General features: G+C 34.8%; 2 protein-coding genes across 3 annotated transcripts; one reads left to right on the top strand and one right to left on the bottom strand.

Moving 5' to 3' along the window:
• Nucleotides 1-3991: 3991 nt before the first annotated feature.
• LOC132617713 (protein ULTRAPETALA 1) lies at nt 3992-8940 on the bottom strand. Of its 2 annotated transcripts, none has more exons than XM_060332786.1 (4): nt 8730-8940; nt 7887-8105; nt 6136-6460; nt 3992-4303 (listed from the first exon to the last, which is right to left on the bottom strand). In XM_060332786.1, exons 2-4 carry the CDS (start codon nt 8080-8082, stop codon nt 4129-4131), a joined length of 696 nt encoding a protein of 231 aa, XP_060188769.1. In that variant the 5' UTR covers nt 8083-8105; nt 8730-8940; the 3' UTR covers nt 3992-4128. The 2 variants fall into 2 exon arrangements, with proteins under 2 accessions (XP_060188769.1, XP_060188768.1); XM_060332785.1 differs by lacking the exon at nt 8730-8940 and adding an exon at nt 8298-8694.
• Nucleotides 8941-12712: 3772 nt separating this feature from the next.
• On the top strand, nt 12713-13219 carry LOC132617101 (mitochondrial import inner membrane translocase subunit TIM8-like). The gene has a single exon (XM_060331998.1). It carries the CDS (start codon nt 12743-12745, stop codon nt 12977-12979), a length of 237 nt encoding a protein of 78 aa, XP_060187981.1. The 5' UTR covers nt 12713-12742; the 3' UTR covers nt 12980-13219.
• The last annotated feature ends 3600 nt before the right edge of the window (nt 13220-16819 follow it).

The raw sequence follows: 16819 nt of genomic DNA, 5'->3' as shown, positions 1-16819 counted from the left end.
CCTAGAAAGACAAGACCCAACAAATATAAGTAGAAATCAAAGGACAATAAACGATAGAGCAAAACTACGACTACTAGTGCGAAAGAATAAGTGAGACTACCTACTAGCCTTCCTAGCCTTCTATCCTAATCTGAGTCCTCCACAACCTCCTATCTAAGGTCATGTCCTCGGTAAGCTGAAATTGCGTCATGTCCGTCTAATCACCTCTCCCCAATACTTCTTTGGCCTACCTCTACCTCTCTTGAAACCGTCCATAGCCAACCTCTCACACCTCCGCACTGGGGCATTTGTGTCTCTCCTCTTCACATGCCCAAACCATCTCAGCCTCGCTTCCTGGCATCTTGTCCTCCACCGATGCCACCCCCACCTTGTCTCGGATGTCTCCATTCCTAATCCTATCTCTCCCAGTATGTCCACACATCCACCGAAACATTCTCATTTCCGTGACTTTCATCTTCTGCACATGAGAGTTCTTGACTGGCCAATATTCTGTCCCGTACAACAGAGTCGGTCTAACCACCACTTTGTAGAACTTGCCCTTAAGTTTTAGTGGCACTTTCTTGTCACACAGCACTCCAGAAGCGAGCCTCCATTTCATCCACCCTGTACCAATACGGTGAGTGACATCATCGTCGATCTCCCCATTTCCTTGTATAATAGACCCAAGACACGTCGTCCAGAGGCGAATTTGGAATTTCTATAACATGGGTGCACCACTAAAAAGGAGAAAAAAGAAAGTATAAAGTGGCAATTGATCTCTGTTCCTCTAGGTAAATAACTTAGCATTTACCCAAGTGCACCATTTATTCTTTTGAGAGCATGGGTGACGACAGATAATACCGGATCAATTCAGAAATTTTGTATCTAAAATACTAAATAAGGTGGAAAGACCATGGGTTCACGTGCCCATAAAAAAAAAAAAAAAAGGCTATAACTCCGCCTCTGACTTCATCACATGTATACTACTTTAGTTTGTTTAATTTATGGCTTTCATCAAATGCAATGCAATTTTGTCCCAAATTCTAAATGTTTGCTCTACAAAGCATTGGCCTTAGGTGTTGGTTCCCATTTTTTTGCCTTGAATGATCCTGGAGTGTAATGGGGTCGGGTACTTGATGCAAAGAAACAGATATTACGTCCTTTTTCTTTTTGATTTTCCACCCGTGTTCGGTACTTGTTTTGGGCTCGATTATTTCGGATTTACGCCAGGAAGTCCCACTTTCGAGGAAAAGCACTTTCAACCAAAGATGACTACATTCTCAGGACGCGAACTTATACCTCACCACAACCTTTGGTGGTAATAGACTTGTACTGATTCCTTTTTTTCTTTCTTCATATTTATTTTCTTTTCTGTATTGGTTTTCTCGTGTCCAAATATAGTTTGACCTCATTTAGATTGCAATGCTCCCATCTGTGCAAACTACGGAGTGTAAAAGTGTCACATACCGTACCTTTTTATCATTGCAGTCTCGGCATGAGCTTCTTCATTACTCCATCCTTTCCAATTTTATGTGATGTACTTTAATTGGGTATGTGGTTTGTGATCTAAATAAAACAAGTTAAGATATTTGTGTGGATATAAATCATCTTAACAACAACAAAAATAACATATTCAGTGTAATTCCACATGGATATAAATCATCTCATTAATGGTAAAATAAAGAATCTCGAATTAAATTATTTTTAAGTATAAAGAGATCGCATTCTTGTTTAACAGAAAAAAGAAGTGCATGCGAGTTACACAATTGTTTTTTTTGGGGTTAAACAATTTGCTTAAATGTTTTCCTTTTAATTGGTATATTTTCTTTTTCTTTCTTCAGATGAAGGGAAGGAGGAGTTTAATGTTATTGACTTAGTAGATCAACTATTGAGTCGATGTCTTTTTTTTTCTTTTTTTTTCTTTTTATAAAAAAAACTGTTGAGTATTTGAATAATATAAAAAATAAGAGACTTAATGCATATGCGGCTCTCTAAACTTGTCTTTTTTTTTTCCATTTTAGCACCTCAACTAAGTGTTGTTCCTATTGTACCCCTGAACTCGTCCTCAAGTGTGTTTATCAAACACAATCCGACTTACATAATATTCCATCTTCAATGTAGCAACATGCTAATATATATTCTAATTTAATTATGCCATCTTTTAGCTAAGATTAGCAGCAATTGAGGGGGAAAAAAAGAAAAATTAAGCTGACAGTGGAAGAGCAGATACTGACACGTCCATAACCTAAAGAATAGCTTACCACATGTTTAAGATATTACTCCACCTTCATTTCCCCAATTTAATTTCTGCTTCTAATAAAAATCAGATTTAGGGAGTTTGCTAGACACTTTTAACTTTTGAGGACGAGTTCAGGGATTCAATACGAACAACACTTAGTTAAGGTACCAAAATGGAAAGAAGGGGCAAGTTTAGGGAGCCGCATATTCATTATGTCAAAATAAGAAAATAACAAAGAACATGGAAAAGTAGTTCCTTGTCTTAAAATGGATAATCCTTTTAAGAAAGTATATAATAGTGGAAGTACTGCATTGCTATCCTCTGGGAGCTCTATTACGAGTTCGATAGTCATTGTTATGTAGTAAGTACTTTATTGTTACTAGTTCATTAATTAATGAGAATTTTACACTACATACATAGTCGGTCAGACTTTTATCCATAATTTCCATTTTAAACAACATTATACCCAATATATATTTAGCAACAGATGGAGAGCCAGAACTTGCCTAAAATGGGGTTGTTTCAGTTTGGAGTGGTTAATTTACTCCGCATGAGGATTTTTGAAACAAAAAGACCTTAATTAATTTATAAATTAACAGGTCTCTCATTAAATGAAAAGGTTAAATATAGATTGATTAAAATTCTTCGACTTTATTTGCAGGATATCCCCCCTCCTCCCCACAAAGAAACGAAAGAGCTCAAAAATACCATCTCAATTGGGGCTAATAGGGAACTTCGCTGAAAAATTACTCAGTCGTACTTGGTGGTTGCACCAAAATCCAAATACGTATGAAATGATTCATAAAAGTATATGCCAGATAAATACAACAACAATAACAAACCTAATATAATTTCACAAGTGGAGTCGGGGTAGGGTAGTGCGTATGCAGACCTTACCCCTATCTCGGAACCCTCGGCTCAAAGAAAGCATATAAAAACAGTATGGAACAAAAATAGCGGAAGTAAATAAGCAATAGCAAAATACTAAAGATGGCATGAGTGCATGACAAAGCATTCTAACAAAAGGAACAATAACTGCAACGAAACAATATTATAGTCTAAGTATAAGAAACGATAGTCACAGAAATCGAAGAGCAATATGCAAGACAAATATCGGGTGATAATTCTATTCTTTCTGCAAGACTCGTTCAAGTTGACCAAGACGTGGCGATGGGTACATGGTCCATTAGATCACTCTGTCGTAGCTTTTGGCATTGTATATTTACTTCTAATTCACTCTTCAACTTTGCTTGCCAAAAAGTACAAAACTTTTACACTTTTGCTGGGAGCTTTTGCTTTTATAGTGATGACGAGGTCAGAGACTTTGTGCTTTCATGGAAAAAGACTGATTTAAGTCTTGCAAATTATTTCTCCATTAAAAAAGAGGTTTATAAATGGTTTCTCTTTTTTCTCCATCAATAAAGAGCGTCCATTTGATGTTAGTTATATGGACAATAAAAATTCTATTTCTACAAGGCATAATTAAATTAATTGGGTGCTCTTTGTAACGCAATAACAGAAAAGCGAAATTAGAATGGTGGAAACCATCTTTATGGAAATACTTTAATATGACTTTTAGCAGAGATAAGAGGTTTATTCTTTCTTTAAACACCGGACACAGGTTTACCATGTATGTACGAACAAGAATTAAATAAACAAACCTCACAAATGTACCATGTACATTTTTACCTAAAAATCACCAGCTCCAAAGAAATCAAAATGGAAACAGTCAAATATCTGAGCATGCATGCATGATGCAGATGCACCAATATATTAGAGAGAGAAAAGCCTTTGATTGTAAATGTAAATTTGGGTTTAATATTCAGCAAAAACATGGACAGCAGGGGTTCAAATGAATTAATGATGGGGAAAACATACCCCATTTAAATTGGAAACAAATTATAGAATAATCAGGCTTTTGCATTCCTTGTGAAATCGCTGCACGTCTGGCAACTGCAGTCTGAAAATCGGCATATCTCGCAACCAAAACAAACACAGGTGGTGCAACCTTTACATGTCGGAGAACGAGAACATCCCCTGTACACCCTACGGCTTGCTCGTTCTTCTTCATCATCACATGAAACTCTGAAACATATAAATTAGAAAAAATGAAACAATTAGACATTTTGAGGACTAAGATATCTTCGAAGTTAGTTTTAGACAATTCCAGTTCGACCGGCTCCAAGAGAGAAATAGAAAAAGAAATGATAAAAGGAATTTTCCATTCTACAAACAAACATAAAAGCACATTTTGGTAACATTGAAATTGAATGCTTTTGTTAGTTCAACAACTACAACAACATAGATCGGTCAGACAGCATATCAAGCAACAAGGAAAGCTTTTTACCACCTAATAAGCTAGGACATGCATCAGCAAACTCCTTTACATCACTTAGTATTCGACCAACTAATAAAATGGGACATGAATCAACAAATTGTTTTACTTCACTTGGGACTACAAAATGTCAGATCCAACAGAGTGAAAGGGGGCTACCAAGAAAGTAGATGACATGTGCCGTGGAGTACATCCAACTAAAAGGCATCAAGACCAGATTTCGTAATGCCTAATATTCCAACTTAGTTATAGGATGACACTCCAAAATTTCAATGCTCGAAATAAACAGGTATTCCTCTCAAGAACAAGTCATTGACTTCTAAAATCTAACAAAACAAAAGGCTCTCTCAACTAGACAAGCAAGTTCAGACCATAAGCAGAGATACCATGGGTGTATGATTAGTAAACAGAGTTCTTTGAGAGACACTACGTCTGGAAAATAAATTGATAGCTATTTTAATGCAGTAATATCTGTAATTAAGCTTTACTTCCGGTCATCGTTTATCTCTTAACACTTCATACATCATCAAAACCACAATGCTATTTAACTTGTATGTGGGAACAAGGGCATATGAGTTCCCTTCCCACCACGGACTAAGAGTAGCTCTTCCACTAGAATGTACACTGAAGTTTATTGGTCATACATGAATGCGTAGTCTTAGAGGGTGAAATAAGTCCTCACAATCAAATACATATTACTTTGTATGCAAATACAGAATGGTATATTGGACAACACTAAATTTAAAGCCAGCTACTTAGTTTTACAGTTGAAAGGAATGAAGGCATTGACAGAAGATGCTGTTAATTCTCTTTAATGCTCTTCATGTAGGAACCAGAAACAGTCAGATCATAAGGTAATGTGCTCATGACGGTACGCTACGATGAAGATCAATTCTTTCTTTAAATCGACTTCCGGGTCAGTGTTGCCAACCAGAAACATTCAGATCATAAGGTAATGTGCTCATGACAGTTCGCTAGGATGAAGATCAATTATTTATTTAAATCCTTCTCTCCAACATGCAGATTGCACAGCATGCACAAAATGACAATGACTAGGTTCTACAGGATGAGATGGTTGCTTAAAATGAAGACTTCCGGGTCAGTGTTGCCTGCCTTTTACTTCTGTTGATATAAAAGGCTATCAAATGCTCATTTGACCTTTGATCTTTCACGACTTTCCTCGTTTCGCCAGGATTTCACCATTATCATATGAAGTTTCTTTCATTTTTCATTAGCAGAGATAGAATGGATATAATACACCGATAAAATGCGTACTGCCTGATCTTTCATGAAGCTAAACTATAAGGAGTACTAAAAGGAGTGATCAAAATGATTGAAGTACGAAAGCAAATCGTTTACGGATTTCACAAAGGTAAGAGCACTCATGAATTAACTAAAGACTTCCAAGATAATCTAACACGATGCAACTATATTTCCACCCCATGACTTCTGCAACCATTCACAGTACAGTGGACGAGATAAATTGTAACTTTGAGCAATTAAAGAATCTTTCTTTTAGGGCAAAATCAACATAAACATGAATGTATAAGAGGGTGGTGAATCCAGAGAAGGAGGAACATACTTGTCATAAGGAATACAAGAGCACTTCCAATGCACATTCGCCAAAGCATCATGGTAACTTCTGCACTCTTCTTTTGAACGGAGACGGAACCTGCGCTCTTTCCTGCACTCTGTGCATCTTAGAAACTCGTCACGATGACAAGCTTTTCCATTTTGTGATCTATGTGACCCATTAGCATGCTTTGAAGACTGATTATAATATTTTAGCAGTGGAGTCTTTACCACAGGAACTTTGTCACCATTGACAATGATCCATATATTATTCTTCCATTTCCTTGCAGTTTCTCTCCCAGAATGCTTCTCAAATGCAGCTGGAGTCAGCTTGTCTGGCACAAGAAGTGTATGAAATAAGGTAAAAGCGAGGGCATACGTATAAAATTTTACATAACACATTCAGTTACTCTGCTCATTTTTATTCATAGATGAACCAGCGATATCAGAAAACAAAACTAGCAATTGAAGATCAGAAAGCAAATAGCGGTAGAGCCAAAGATGAAATCTATTTATAAATGAAGAAACAAATTCGTATATGGGTAAAGAAAGTGAAAGTGTCACTGAATGCACTTCTATGTTCATGAGCACATACAAGAAATAACAACTAAGAAACTGACTATCTAGATTTCAGACAGAGAAAAAGACTCTTGTTAAGTAGCACAAGTACAAGTGTAGGACTTAATGTACTTTATCAGATAATTCCTCTTGTGGAATGTTATTATCAAGTACATAACCGTTTCTTTGTGGCTTATGATTGTAATAAAGAAAGGAAGAAACCGAGAAGATACATATATAGTGAATGATAAAAAAAAAAGAGAGAGATCCTCTGACAACAAATGCTGTCGAGAGAATCTGCTGTATGATAGTATAAAATTTCTTTACTTAAGAGATCCTTTAAGAAGTGTACCCCGAAAATCATTACTCTAATGCTTTATGCTCATATTACAGCTAAGTATTCAACCAAAACAGTGCACTAGTCCCTACACAAGCCCCACGAATAAACATAAAATTAAGAGTTGATAGTTTTAATAAAGTTGTCATGGTCACTAGGACAATGTTATAGAAATGGTAGAACCAGTAAGTTTGTTTTAGCCAATATCTTGATTGTAACCATCAACCAGAAGACACACGCTTTGAAGAGTTGGTATAGCAAAACTCTGCATCAAAAGGTCAGACCCCTTTTAACAACTAAACCTGCAATCAAAGAATATTATCACACATCGAACACGCAATGTATATCTAGCTTTGTCGACATGCTTATCAGTCGAATACAAATGCCAAAGAATCATAAAGAAATACACACAACCTCAAGGATTAGGCTAAGCAGCCTTCAACAACAATATACTCAGTATAATCCCATCATTTTGGGGTCTGAGGAGGTTAGAATATACGCAGACCTTTATAAGGTAGGGAGGCTTCGTATCTTATAATATCAGAAAGAACTTGTCCTCTCCAGTGGCGGAGCCACATGCATCCGACACCCCTTCGTCCAAAAATTACACTGTATAAATACGTAAAAATAATTCTTTTTATTATATATACTATGCGTTCAAACCCTTAATTTACTTTCTTATATTTTGACACCCTTTAGTAAAAATCCTAGTGCCGGCACTGGTCCTCTCTCAAGCAAATTAACATACACATAAAATCTTATACATAAAGCAAAATGGCTCTCTAGAGAAAAACGCATAACATGCATTATTTGACGCAAACCCATTTTGTATAGAGAGTTGAGGAGGAATAAAAATATGTGAGAACCTTCATCACAACCAGGGGTACAATCACAGTCGATTTGTAGTTCACCAGAAGAGAAAACCCTAAGTTTAGCAACAGCATCACCATATCGGTGACTGGTGCACCCACACATCACTTCCACGTAATCATCTCCTCTCTTTACTCCACTTATCTCCCTCAGCTCTTCTTCCGTGAACAACATCATCCCGTTACTCTCCATTGATGACGCGCAATATCGCTTCTCTGTTAACCAAGAAAAAAGGATTTTTATTTTTTTTCAGAATCAAAATCGAAACTTTTACCTAAAAGAAAACAAAAAAGAATCGAATATAACAAATGGGTATGTATATATATGTGTGTGTGTGTGTGTGTGGATGCAAGATATATAGATATACAGATTATGACTGCAAATGCATTTTAGAGAGAGAGAAGGACCGAGAAAGAGTAGAGGTGTTATCAGATGAGAAAGCCTCAACAAGCACGTATCTCCAAGGAGTGTGAGTCCAAGAGATCTGGTGGGAAATGCGTTGAAAAGGAGGAGCCTTTTAGGGCTTTTTATAGAGAAAACCAGTTTTTACGATGAGGGGGTGGGGTAGGGCTGGGGTTGGGGGTATAACAGGGGGGTGGGTGGTGACTCTTAGTGGGAGCCCTTGAGATAGAGAGAGACTTTTTGTGTGTGTGTGTGTGTGTGTGTTTTTCTCTAATATAGATGGGGTTACTGAGAGATAGAGTGTGTGTGTGTGTGTGTTTTCTTTTCTTTCTAATATAAGATGGGGTTATGGTTCCTGGTTTGGTGAAAGTTGAAAAAATTAACAGAGTTGGCCAAACATTGCAGACAAGTGTCATGATTGAATTTGGCAATACAACCTTATGAAATACACATCATCAGTTATCAGTATACAGTTTTTTCTCTGTGGATTGTTTATACAATACAGGATTCGAGTCTCATCTGTGAGAGGATGGATGGTGTATTTGGGAGATTGGGGAAGAAGGGGTTGAAAAACGTAAAATCCTTCACATGGGAAGAGGACGAGGTTTTTTGAGAAGTGTACTTGTCAATAGTTTATGCACTTATAGGCACTCTTCTCAATTCTCATGGAGGCTTTTGTAGCTTTTACTGGTTTAACAATGAACCCAAAGGCGTTTTTTACTCCTATTCAATGCACGACCCCACTTAAGCCCAACTATTCATGTTGGATTTAAGTTCAACTAAACTCATAAATTAGGAATAAAATTATGTTTAGATAATTACATTCATTCAATTTATTGACTCTATATTCTTCTTTTTCTGTTCACATATATTTGTTATGTTTTGCGGTCAATTTGACTAATCTTTCAAACTAAATTGAATTAGATTAATTAAACATTTTAAAATGAAATTTAGATGTTTTAAAACTATACGAAAAATGCTCTAAGTTATAGTTCTTCTCATATTGATATAATGAAAAATGACATCTTAAAATATTGGTCAAAGTTCATGTAATATGACTCTCGAAAATTGACAGGTAAAAATGAACGGAGAAAGTCTCTTTTTTTCCTTAAGCCATGATTGGGACGAAAACATTTAGGTCAAAACTTACGACAAAAAGGATAAGAGTGTGATGATGGTGGAGAAATGGGGGAATAGCATGGATTGCTGATGCCTGCAATAGTAGTGATGAAGATTATTGCGTCTTCATTTTTGTTTCTAATCTTAGCTGTAATTATTGTAGTGTATGAATTGTTGGTGCATGCTTCTTAGTCTCGTAGCGGTAGTGACTTTGGGGTCTGCTTTTTTGGAGCCATCATTCCCGACGAAAATTCAAGAGTTTATATATACCTTATAAAACAAACTCCATTTTGGATTTTGTTTTTTTTTTATTTTTTCCAAGGGAAAAGAGATTCATTCACGACTCTTTAACTGGTTGTTTTAATTATATATGACGATATTAGAGACACAATGTGGAACTTTAGCTTCATTCAAACGCAGAGTATACATACTATCACTATCTTAATTCAAGCAATATGCTTTACTTGAATTGTTATTTACTTTACGTAAATAAAGTTACCATAAGGAGAATTTTTCAAAAAAAAGTGCATAGCAAAATGCTAACCACAAATGGGGGATATATAGAGACTGTCATTGGATAAAAATGAGACATGAAAAAGTTTTCATTATTGCATAGGAAAAGGTCGTCAATGACCCATGTGACTCTGTTTTCCCTTTTCCAACGGAAACGAGGCTAACAATTATTTTCCATAGGCAATGTGGTTAGCTATGTGCCACTGCCAGCCAGCACTGTATATTAGCAGTAAGTAGCATATGTATCATGGACAGCTGCTAAGCAAGTAATAAAAGTAGGCAAGTAGGTGGAGTGTATTTATCAGCCATTCACCTTATGGATTTTGCGTATTGGTGTCCTTTTTCTAATATGTTGCTCTAAAGTTTTCTCGTTTTTGGAGAATCCGTTTATGTTCTTGTTTTTATGTGCTCTTCATTTTCTCTCCTTCTTTCTGTATTATTAAAGAAACCATATTTTCCTTCTTTTTCTATGAGCACCAAAAGATAGAACACCCCCATTTTTACGCAATGGCAAATGATAAGAAATGTTTGGATAAAAAAAAAAAGATAAGAAATGCACCTTAGACTTACTAATGTAACCTCAAAACCTCGCTCAACAGGTGAGGAGTGCATAAGTTCAAACAAGGAGATAAATTGTCATCCTACTCATCGATGTGAGACTTTTTAACACTCTTGCACGTTAAAGCCTGTCAAAACTGGAGTGCGACCAAGATAATATAGGGATCCAATATTGGGTGAAACGAGAGTTGAATCTAACTCAACTCCAAAAATTAGTTTAAAATGTGCGAATTGCCCAAAATCAGTGACAAATGGTCATTCCACCCACCCAGGTAAGTATATATAAAATGCATTTCAGAACTCATAATCCACAATAATGTTTATATTCCGAGTCCGTTGCTTTTTTTAAGCTATACTTGACAAGGCACTTCTTTTATGGCGTACAGAATAATTAGTTTCTCATTTAATAGATGTTCCTTTTTAACTCTAAAAACTACTGTTCTTCATAAGGGCATCCTTCTGTTGTTGCATACTACCAATACTAACACCCAACTCCATTAGCCCACTTGAAGAGATAGTATTTTAAAGCTATCAAAACATCTTTAAGAGAATCAATTTGTCATGTTGGGAAGTTGTCTGGTACAAGTTCTTACTTGAAAGTTACAAAAGGGCGCGTGCAAGGGGCCGCCATTTTAATTTCTCCGATACAAATATATTCCTTTCCTGCTCCAAATGCTACTTGATGAATCATGACTCATTTACTGGAGATGCTTCTTCAGTTCTGCAACAATTTAATGTGCTCATCTAGTAGATAAATAGCACATCAACTTTAAATCGTGATGTTGAAAATAAGAAGTCTGCATTACTATTAAGCCAACAGAGTTCTAAAATCCAAGCTACTTTTCACGCTATAAGTCATTACCCACTGTATTATATACTCCGTAGTAAGTATGATTTCAAAAGATATTCTTCTTTAATTTCTGATTCTCTGCACATCTTTTCTGAGCCAGTTTCAGGTTAGCTTGGAGTACTTGATCTTGCTAGTGACCAATGCTGACCATACTCGCTACGTTCGAGATTCTATTTCGCAAAATATAAACTTCAATGCGTAAGCTAGGTCATCACCCTCTGAATTACTTTTAACAAGCTTTAATTTCCAGAGGTTTGTTTTACCAAGTAATTCGTCCAGAGCCAACTGAAGCCTGCGTAACTCAGGCTGACGGCCCAATCTACGTTTGTCCACTTAATACTGAATTTAGTTCGTTTTGCGCAAGCTCGAACTTGTGATGTAAGACACAAGATTCGTCAATTGAGCTAATTACCCCTGGGGGGCTTCGAGTTTAGTTATTTGTACTCATTATGAAGTTTTTGAATTAACACATACTATACATCGGATCCGAATAAATTAACAACTAAATTTGAATGAACCCATAGTCCCATACATCACAACATACCTATGCCCGTGTCTGAAGGAACTAAATATAAACATGTCAGTTTCCGACTTTCTATAAATTTTGGATCACCTTGTGCACATCTCCATTACATGCCATTCCACCCGCTAGATGGATAAAAAAGATGAAGAGAAAGTAAATCATAGGATGCATATATAAACTTCGCTTTCACTAATATTGTAAATGAGAAGACTTCAAATTTTAAAATACACTGAAGCTTGTAACTGGTTAACAATAAAAGCCACCTAACTAGTAGTAATATTTCTGCAACTTAACTATAAGTATGATATTTCTTGAAAGTCAATAACCTAATCCAAGGGTTGACTTAGAGACATCGACGTCTTGCACATGCAGAGCTAGTGGAATAAAATATTTGAATCCTTACTAAATCAAAAACTGTTTTAAATATGACGAATCTTATAATCTCACCTCAATTAATTTGGGATTTAAACTAATTTATTACTAATTGACTTGCATGTCGTGTTACTTTTAATACGTTTCGTCTCAACTTTGATGAAGCTTTTGAATATTTGAAATGAAAGCATACGTTGAATTAATAACTGCCCAAAAAGTCCAGCTTTGATATAGTTGGTCCACCTTTTTGGATATGTCCTACGTAGTTTGCTAATAATGCTAAATCTTTTTAAACTTTCTTTGTACTCCACTATTTTAGTTTACTTCACATACAAATGTATGTATAATGTGGCCCCTTGGCTTATAATAGCATGACTGTCACCTTTTTCTTTTAATTAGAATCCAAGAAGCTTTGTTTCGTTGATGTAAATTGTAGATCCAAATATGATATTAGTTTGTTGATGCCAGCTTGTAGTGTGTTTAATTAAAATTAGATTTGTTGAGTGAAAGTTTGGATGGATCCTTCAGCTCTTCAGTCCCCAGAATTGCAGAATTTTCTCAATCAAGAGAAGGAAAGGGCCATGATCAATGAAATGGTTGGAAAGCTTACAAGTGCTTGCTGGGATAAATGTATCACTGGAACACCTGGAAGCAAGTTCAGCTCCAGTGAAACTAATTGTCTAACCAACTGTGCACAACGCTATATGGAAATGAGCCTCATGATTGTCAAACGGTTTCAGAGCATGCAGTGAAGAGCAATTAGCTGCATAATACGCACACTTTCCCATTCCTTTGTGCCAATGAAACTAAAATGTACTTCCATTTTAGGTGGTAGCAATTACAATTCTCACAAAGAACTATTCTCAATACATTTGTTGTGCGATTTATGGATGTTTTCTGTTCCGAGATGGTTAATTTACTAACAGCAGATGGATGGCATCTCTCTTTTGGGATTTTGAAGTGTAGATTAATAAATTGATTAGTTCAGTTTTTTTGGAAAAAAAAAAAAAGTAGTGTGTTTAATTTATAATTCCAATTTTATAGCCTAATGATGGTGACAAGTCTCAAAACATGTTTATTGAATTGATATATGTGAACTGATCTAATATTATACCGTTTGTTTTAAAATATCTTCATAATTATTAGCATATCTGTAGGATATTAATATAATATTCAGAATCTATAGCTTTTACTTTAGAAAAAGATGGAATATATCATCAGCTGCATAACCGTATATTTTATTTTATTATATAGTGGTACTTAGGATTAATAAATGGGTCATGATTACTTTGTGATCATCGTAGTTCTTAATCTTTTTCAAACTTGGCAGCTTCTTTACTAGATTAATAAGTATAATAACAACCTCAACGGTGAAAGATCAGAATTCTTTTTAAGTAGTTTATTGGACGCGACGACTTTTAGTTAATCAGATCTCTTTTTTTTTTTTAATGCCAGGGTAAACTAAACTCGTTATGTCCAATATGTGCACGCAGTACATAATTACATATATATGAGATAATAATACATTTAGACAATATTGGTCCAGTTTTAGCTGCAATCAATTTGACATGATAAAGATTTTTTGTCTAAGAAATTTGATTGGAATGCTATTACATATGGAGATAAAATTTTCAACGCTACTACATATGAAAATAATTTCTCAATCATGTTTTCAATATTTTTGTTGTGAGAAGGCAAAATTGATAAGGATTCTATTCATGATCTTACAAATACAGAACTTTTCACTAACAATAGTAAGCTTCCTCCACAAATTATTAGAGAACTTATGATACTGCTTACTGGCCAGATGGAATGCATTAGCCATGAATATAGCTAATAAGGAAAAGACTAACATGTATTTATTGAACCTCCTTTAATCATAGGAGCCTTGTATAATTGTAATTTAACATAAAAATGCATTTACTTCATCTCAATGTACAAAAGGTAGCCTTAGTTATCCTTCAGGAAAGATTGGGGACATTTGTATCTAGCTGAATTTCCTCAAAACAAATGTAATACTCCCAATTCTTTGGAGACGAATAAAATGCTAGTTTGTTATAAAAAGAAAAGGGCTGCAATGCTGGCAAAGGCAGGATTCATGAGGGGACAGCAAGTTTTGTGAGACTATATTTTCTTTTTTTACAAAAATATTAAGGGGTAATATCAGTAACACTTTTTAAAGGTTCCTTCAAATTTGTTTGGGATAAAAATTAAAGCGCATTCGGTGTCTCAGTTATTACTAGTTTCTGATTTTGGTCACGATAATATATTAATAAGCATATTTCATCTTCAATAAATTAAAATATTAATTTTTGGTCCTTTAGTGGAGTAAACATATTATATATAGACTATCTCTCATACTTTAACACTCCCAAAATATTATGTAACAACACAAGTTTACTATGACAATGACTAATTATATCAGATGAAGTTACAGTTAATAATTCGATAAATCTGTAAAGATTTACAAGTAGAGAGATCAAAAGTGAATATTCCAATTAATTGAGAGTTAAATATGCTTAGAAAAAATCATAAGGACTAGAATAAGATTTGTCAATTCAGAGACATAAATCATGAATTTGCCAATTTGTTTTCATAATTCTGTGAGAAATCCCATCCGTTCTTTAAAAAAAAACCTAGCGGCTACTTTTACCTCCTATCTACAAACTATAGGTGATTTCGTGTGAAGTTTTAAACTCGTCAAAGTTGGGTGCACATGAAGATATTCACTCTACATAGCCAAGTAGTTTAGCCTACTTTAGTATTGAATTCATTCTTTAGTATCAGTGTCGTCAAAATAATTTGGTAGTTTTAGGTACCGCGATGGGGATTGGGGACAAAAAGTCTATGTCGTGTTAATCATATGCTTTGTTAATTTTGTTTAGCCTCCATAATAATTATGAGGAAAACAAAAAGATTGGTTCTTCATACTCCAATTAGCACGGGGAAGGATGATTTTTACTCAACATATCATTTTTCTTTTTCTTTTTTGGCTAGTGGAGAAAATATGATTATCATATGCTACAGCATAAACATTGTATGTCGAATTGGTAAATGGTAAGCGTATGTACACGTATCAATTAAATGAGTTTTCTTTATATACAAATTCGTTTTATATTTTCAGAAGGACAAGGTGGAGAGGAAGTAGCCCTAGCTTTCGTCTAACCGGTCAATCTCACCCAGTGAAACTATTGTCAATTGTTTACTTAATTACTTCTAAGAAATGTTAAACAAAACACATTTTATGTGTTTGAGAAAAGGAAGGATGAAAAAAAAACGGTTCAAATATTTAGAGAATAAGGCTTAGATTAAATTAAAGTAGTGTTGTCATGTGACGTGATGTTACCAAGATATGGCCCCCGAAGAAAACAGGTTGTTACTACTATATGATTTATGGATAGTATTGAAATGATTTCAAGTGATGTACCAAAGAAACAGGTACGATACTTATTAGTACTCATACTATTTACCACTCCATCACTTATTCAGTAAATCCAAAGTTTCTGTAGTTAGCATATATACTAACGAGTAACGACAACAAGCCAAATAAATGATCTGTAAAGTCAATTCAATGGGAAATATTTTTTCAATAAAACTAAAAAGTAAATGGATACCTAACTTCCTGTCACAATTATTGACCGATATGGAGTAAAAAATAAAATAGAGCCGTTTCCATCTGTGTATTCATAGTTATTCATTGTCAATGTTAGAGTCTGAATATCAACTTCCAATAAAAATTTCGAATGTGAAACCTATATATGCATTTACGTATATAATGATATGCCGACCGCTTAGGAGTATTATATAAGTTGTTCAATAGAATTTTCCAATTGGTAAATTATGCACCACCAGTATATTGTAACCTTGGAAGTGCTATTTGAGTAAATATTCTACTTACTAGAACTGATAATAATAGATGCCTAGCATAAACAAATCACCAAAAAATAATGTGATACTTAATTAGCAACTTATGAGAGACAAAAAAAGAGTTCACTTGTTAGCCTAGATGCGTTAGAATCGTTCCTCAGGTTCTTATTGTTGCTCTTTGTTTTCCCTTTTTTGGTTTCTCTTTTGTTTGCTTAATACGTAGGAGAAAGTTATGAGAAAGTTCAATTGGACAGCAGCAGTTATGAAACCAGGTAAGAAGTAAGTTATTCATGTATTAAAATCGGGTAATTTCATTGGTAGCGTTTTAGTTACCAGTTTACAATCCCACATAACAAATTATGAGAAAATTTATGTATTATTTATGCAAGGTAGAAGATGGAATAACTGATACAAGAATAACTAAGTCCAGCATAATTAAACCATATACAGTCAAACCTCTCTATAATTGTCATTCGCTATAACGACATTTCATTATAACGGCCTCATTTTCTCCGGAACCGATTTTTCATGTTATATTTGAACCGGTTTCTACAAAACCTTTGTCAATTCAAGAGTTATATTATCACTAGGAGACTGAAATTTATGAACAACCCACAATTGTAGACTTCTTACGTCAAACTTGAAATATTTAAATTTTTAATTAATTTCAAATGCACATGTACCTTAGATTTTAATTCTTTATCGATTTTTTTGGTCGAATTCTT

This window comes from Lycium barbarum, chromosome 11 (assembly GCF_019175385.1).
Source record: "Lycium barbarum isolate Lr01 chromosome 11, ASM1917538v2, whole genome shotgun sequence".
NCBI classification, from domain to species: domain Eukaryota; kingdom Viridiplantae; phylum Streptophyta; class Magnoliopsida; order Solanales; family Solanaceae; genus Lycium; species Lycium barbarum.
The sequence above is the reverse complement of the archived record's forward strand: the minus strand, read 5'-3'. Positions and strand labels throughout refer to the sequence as shown.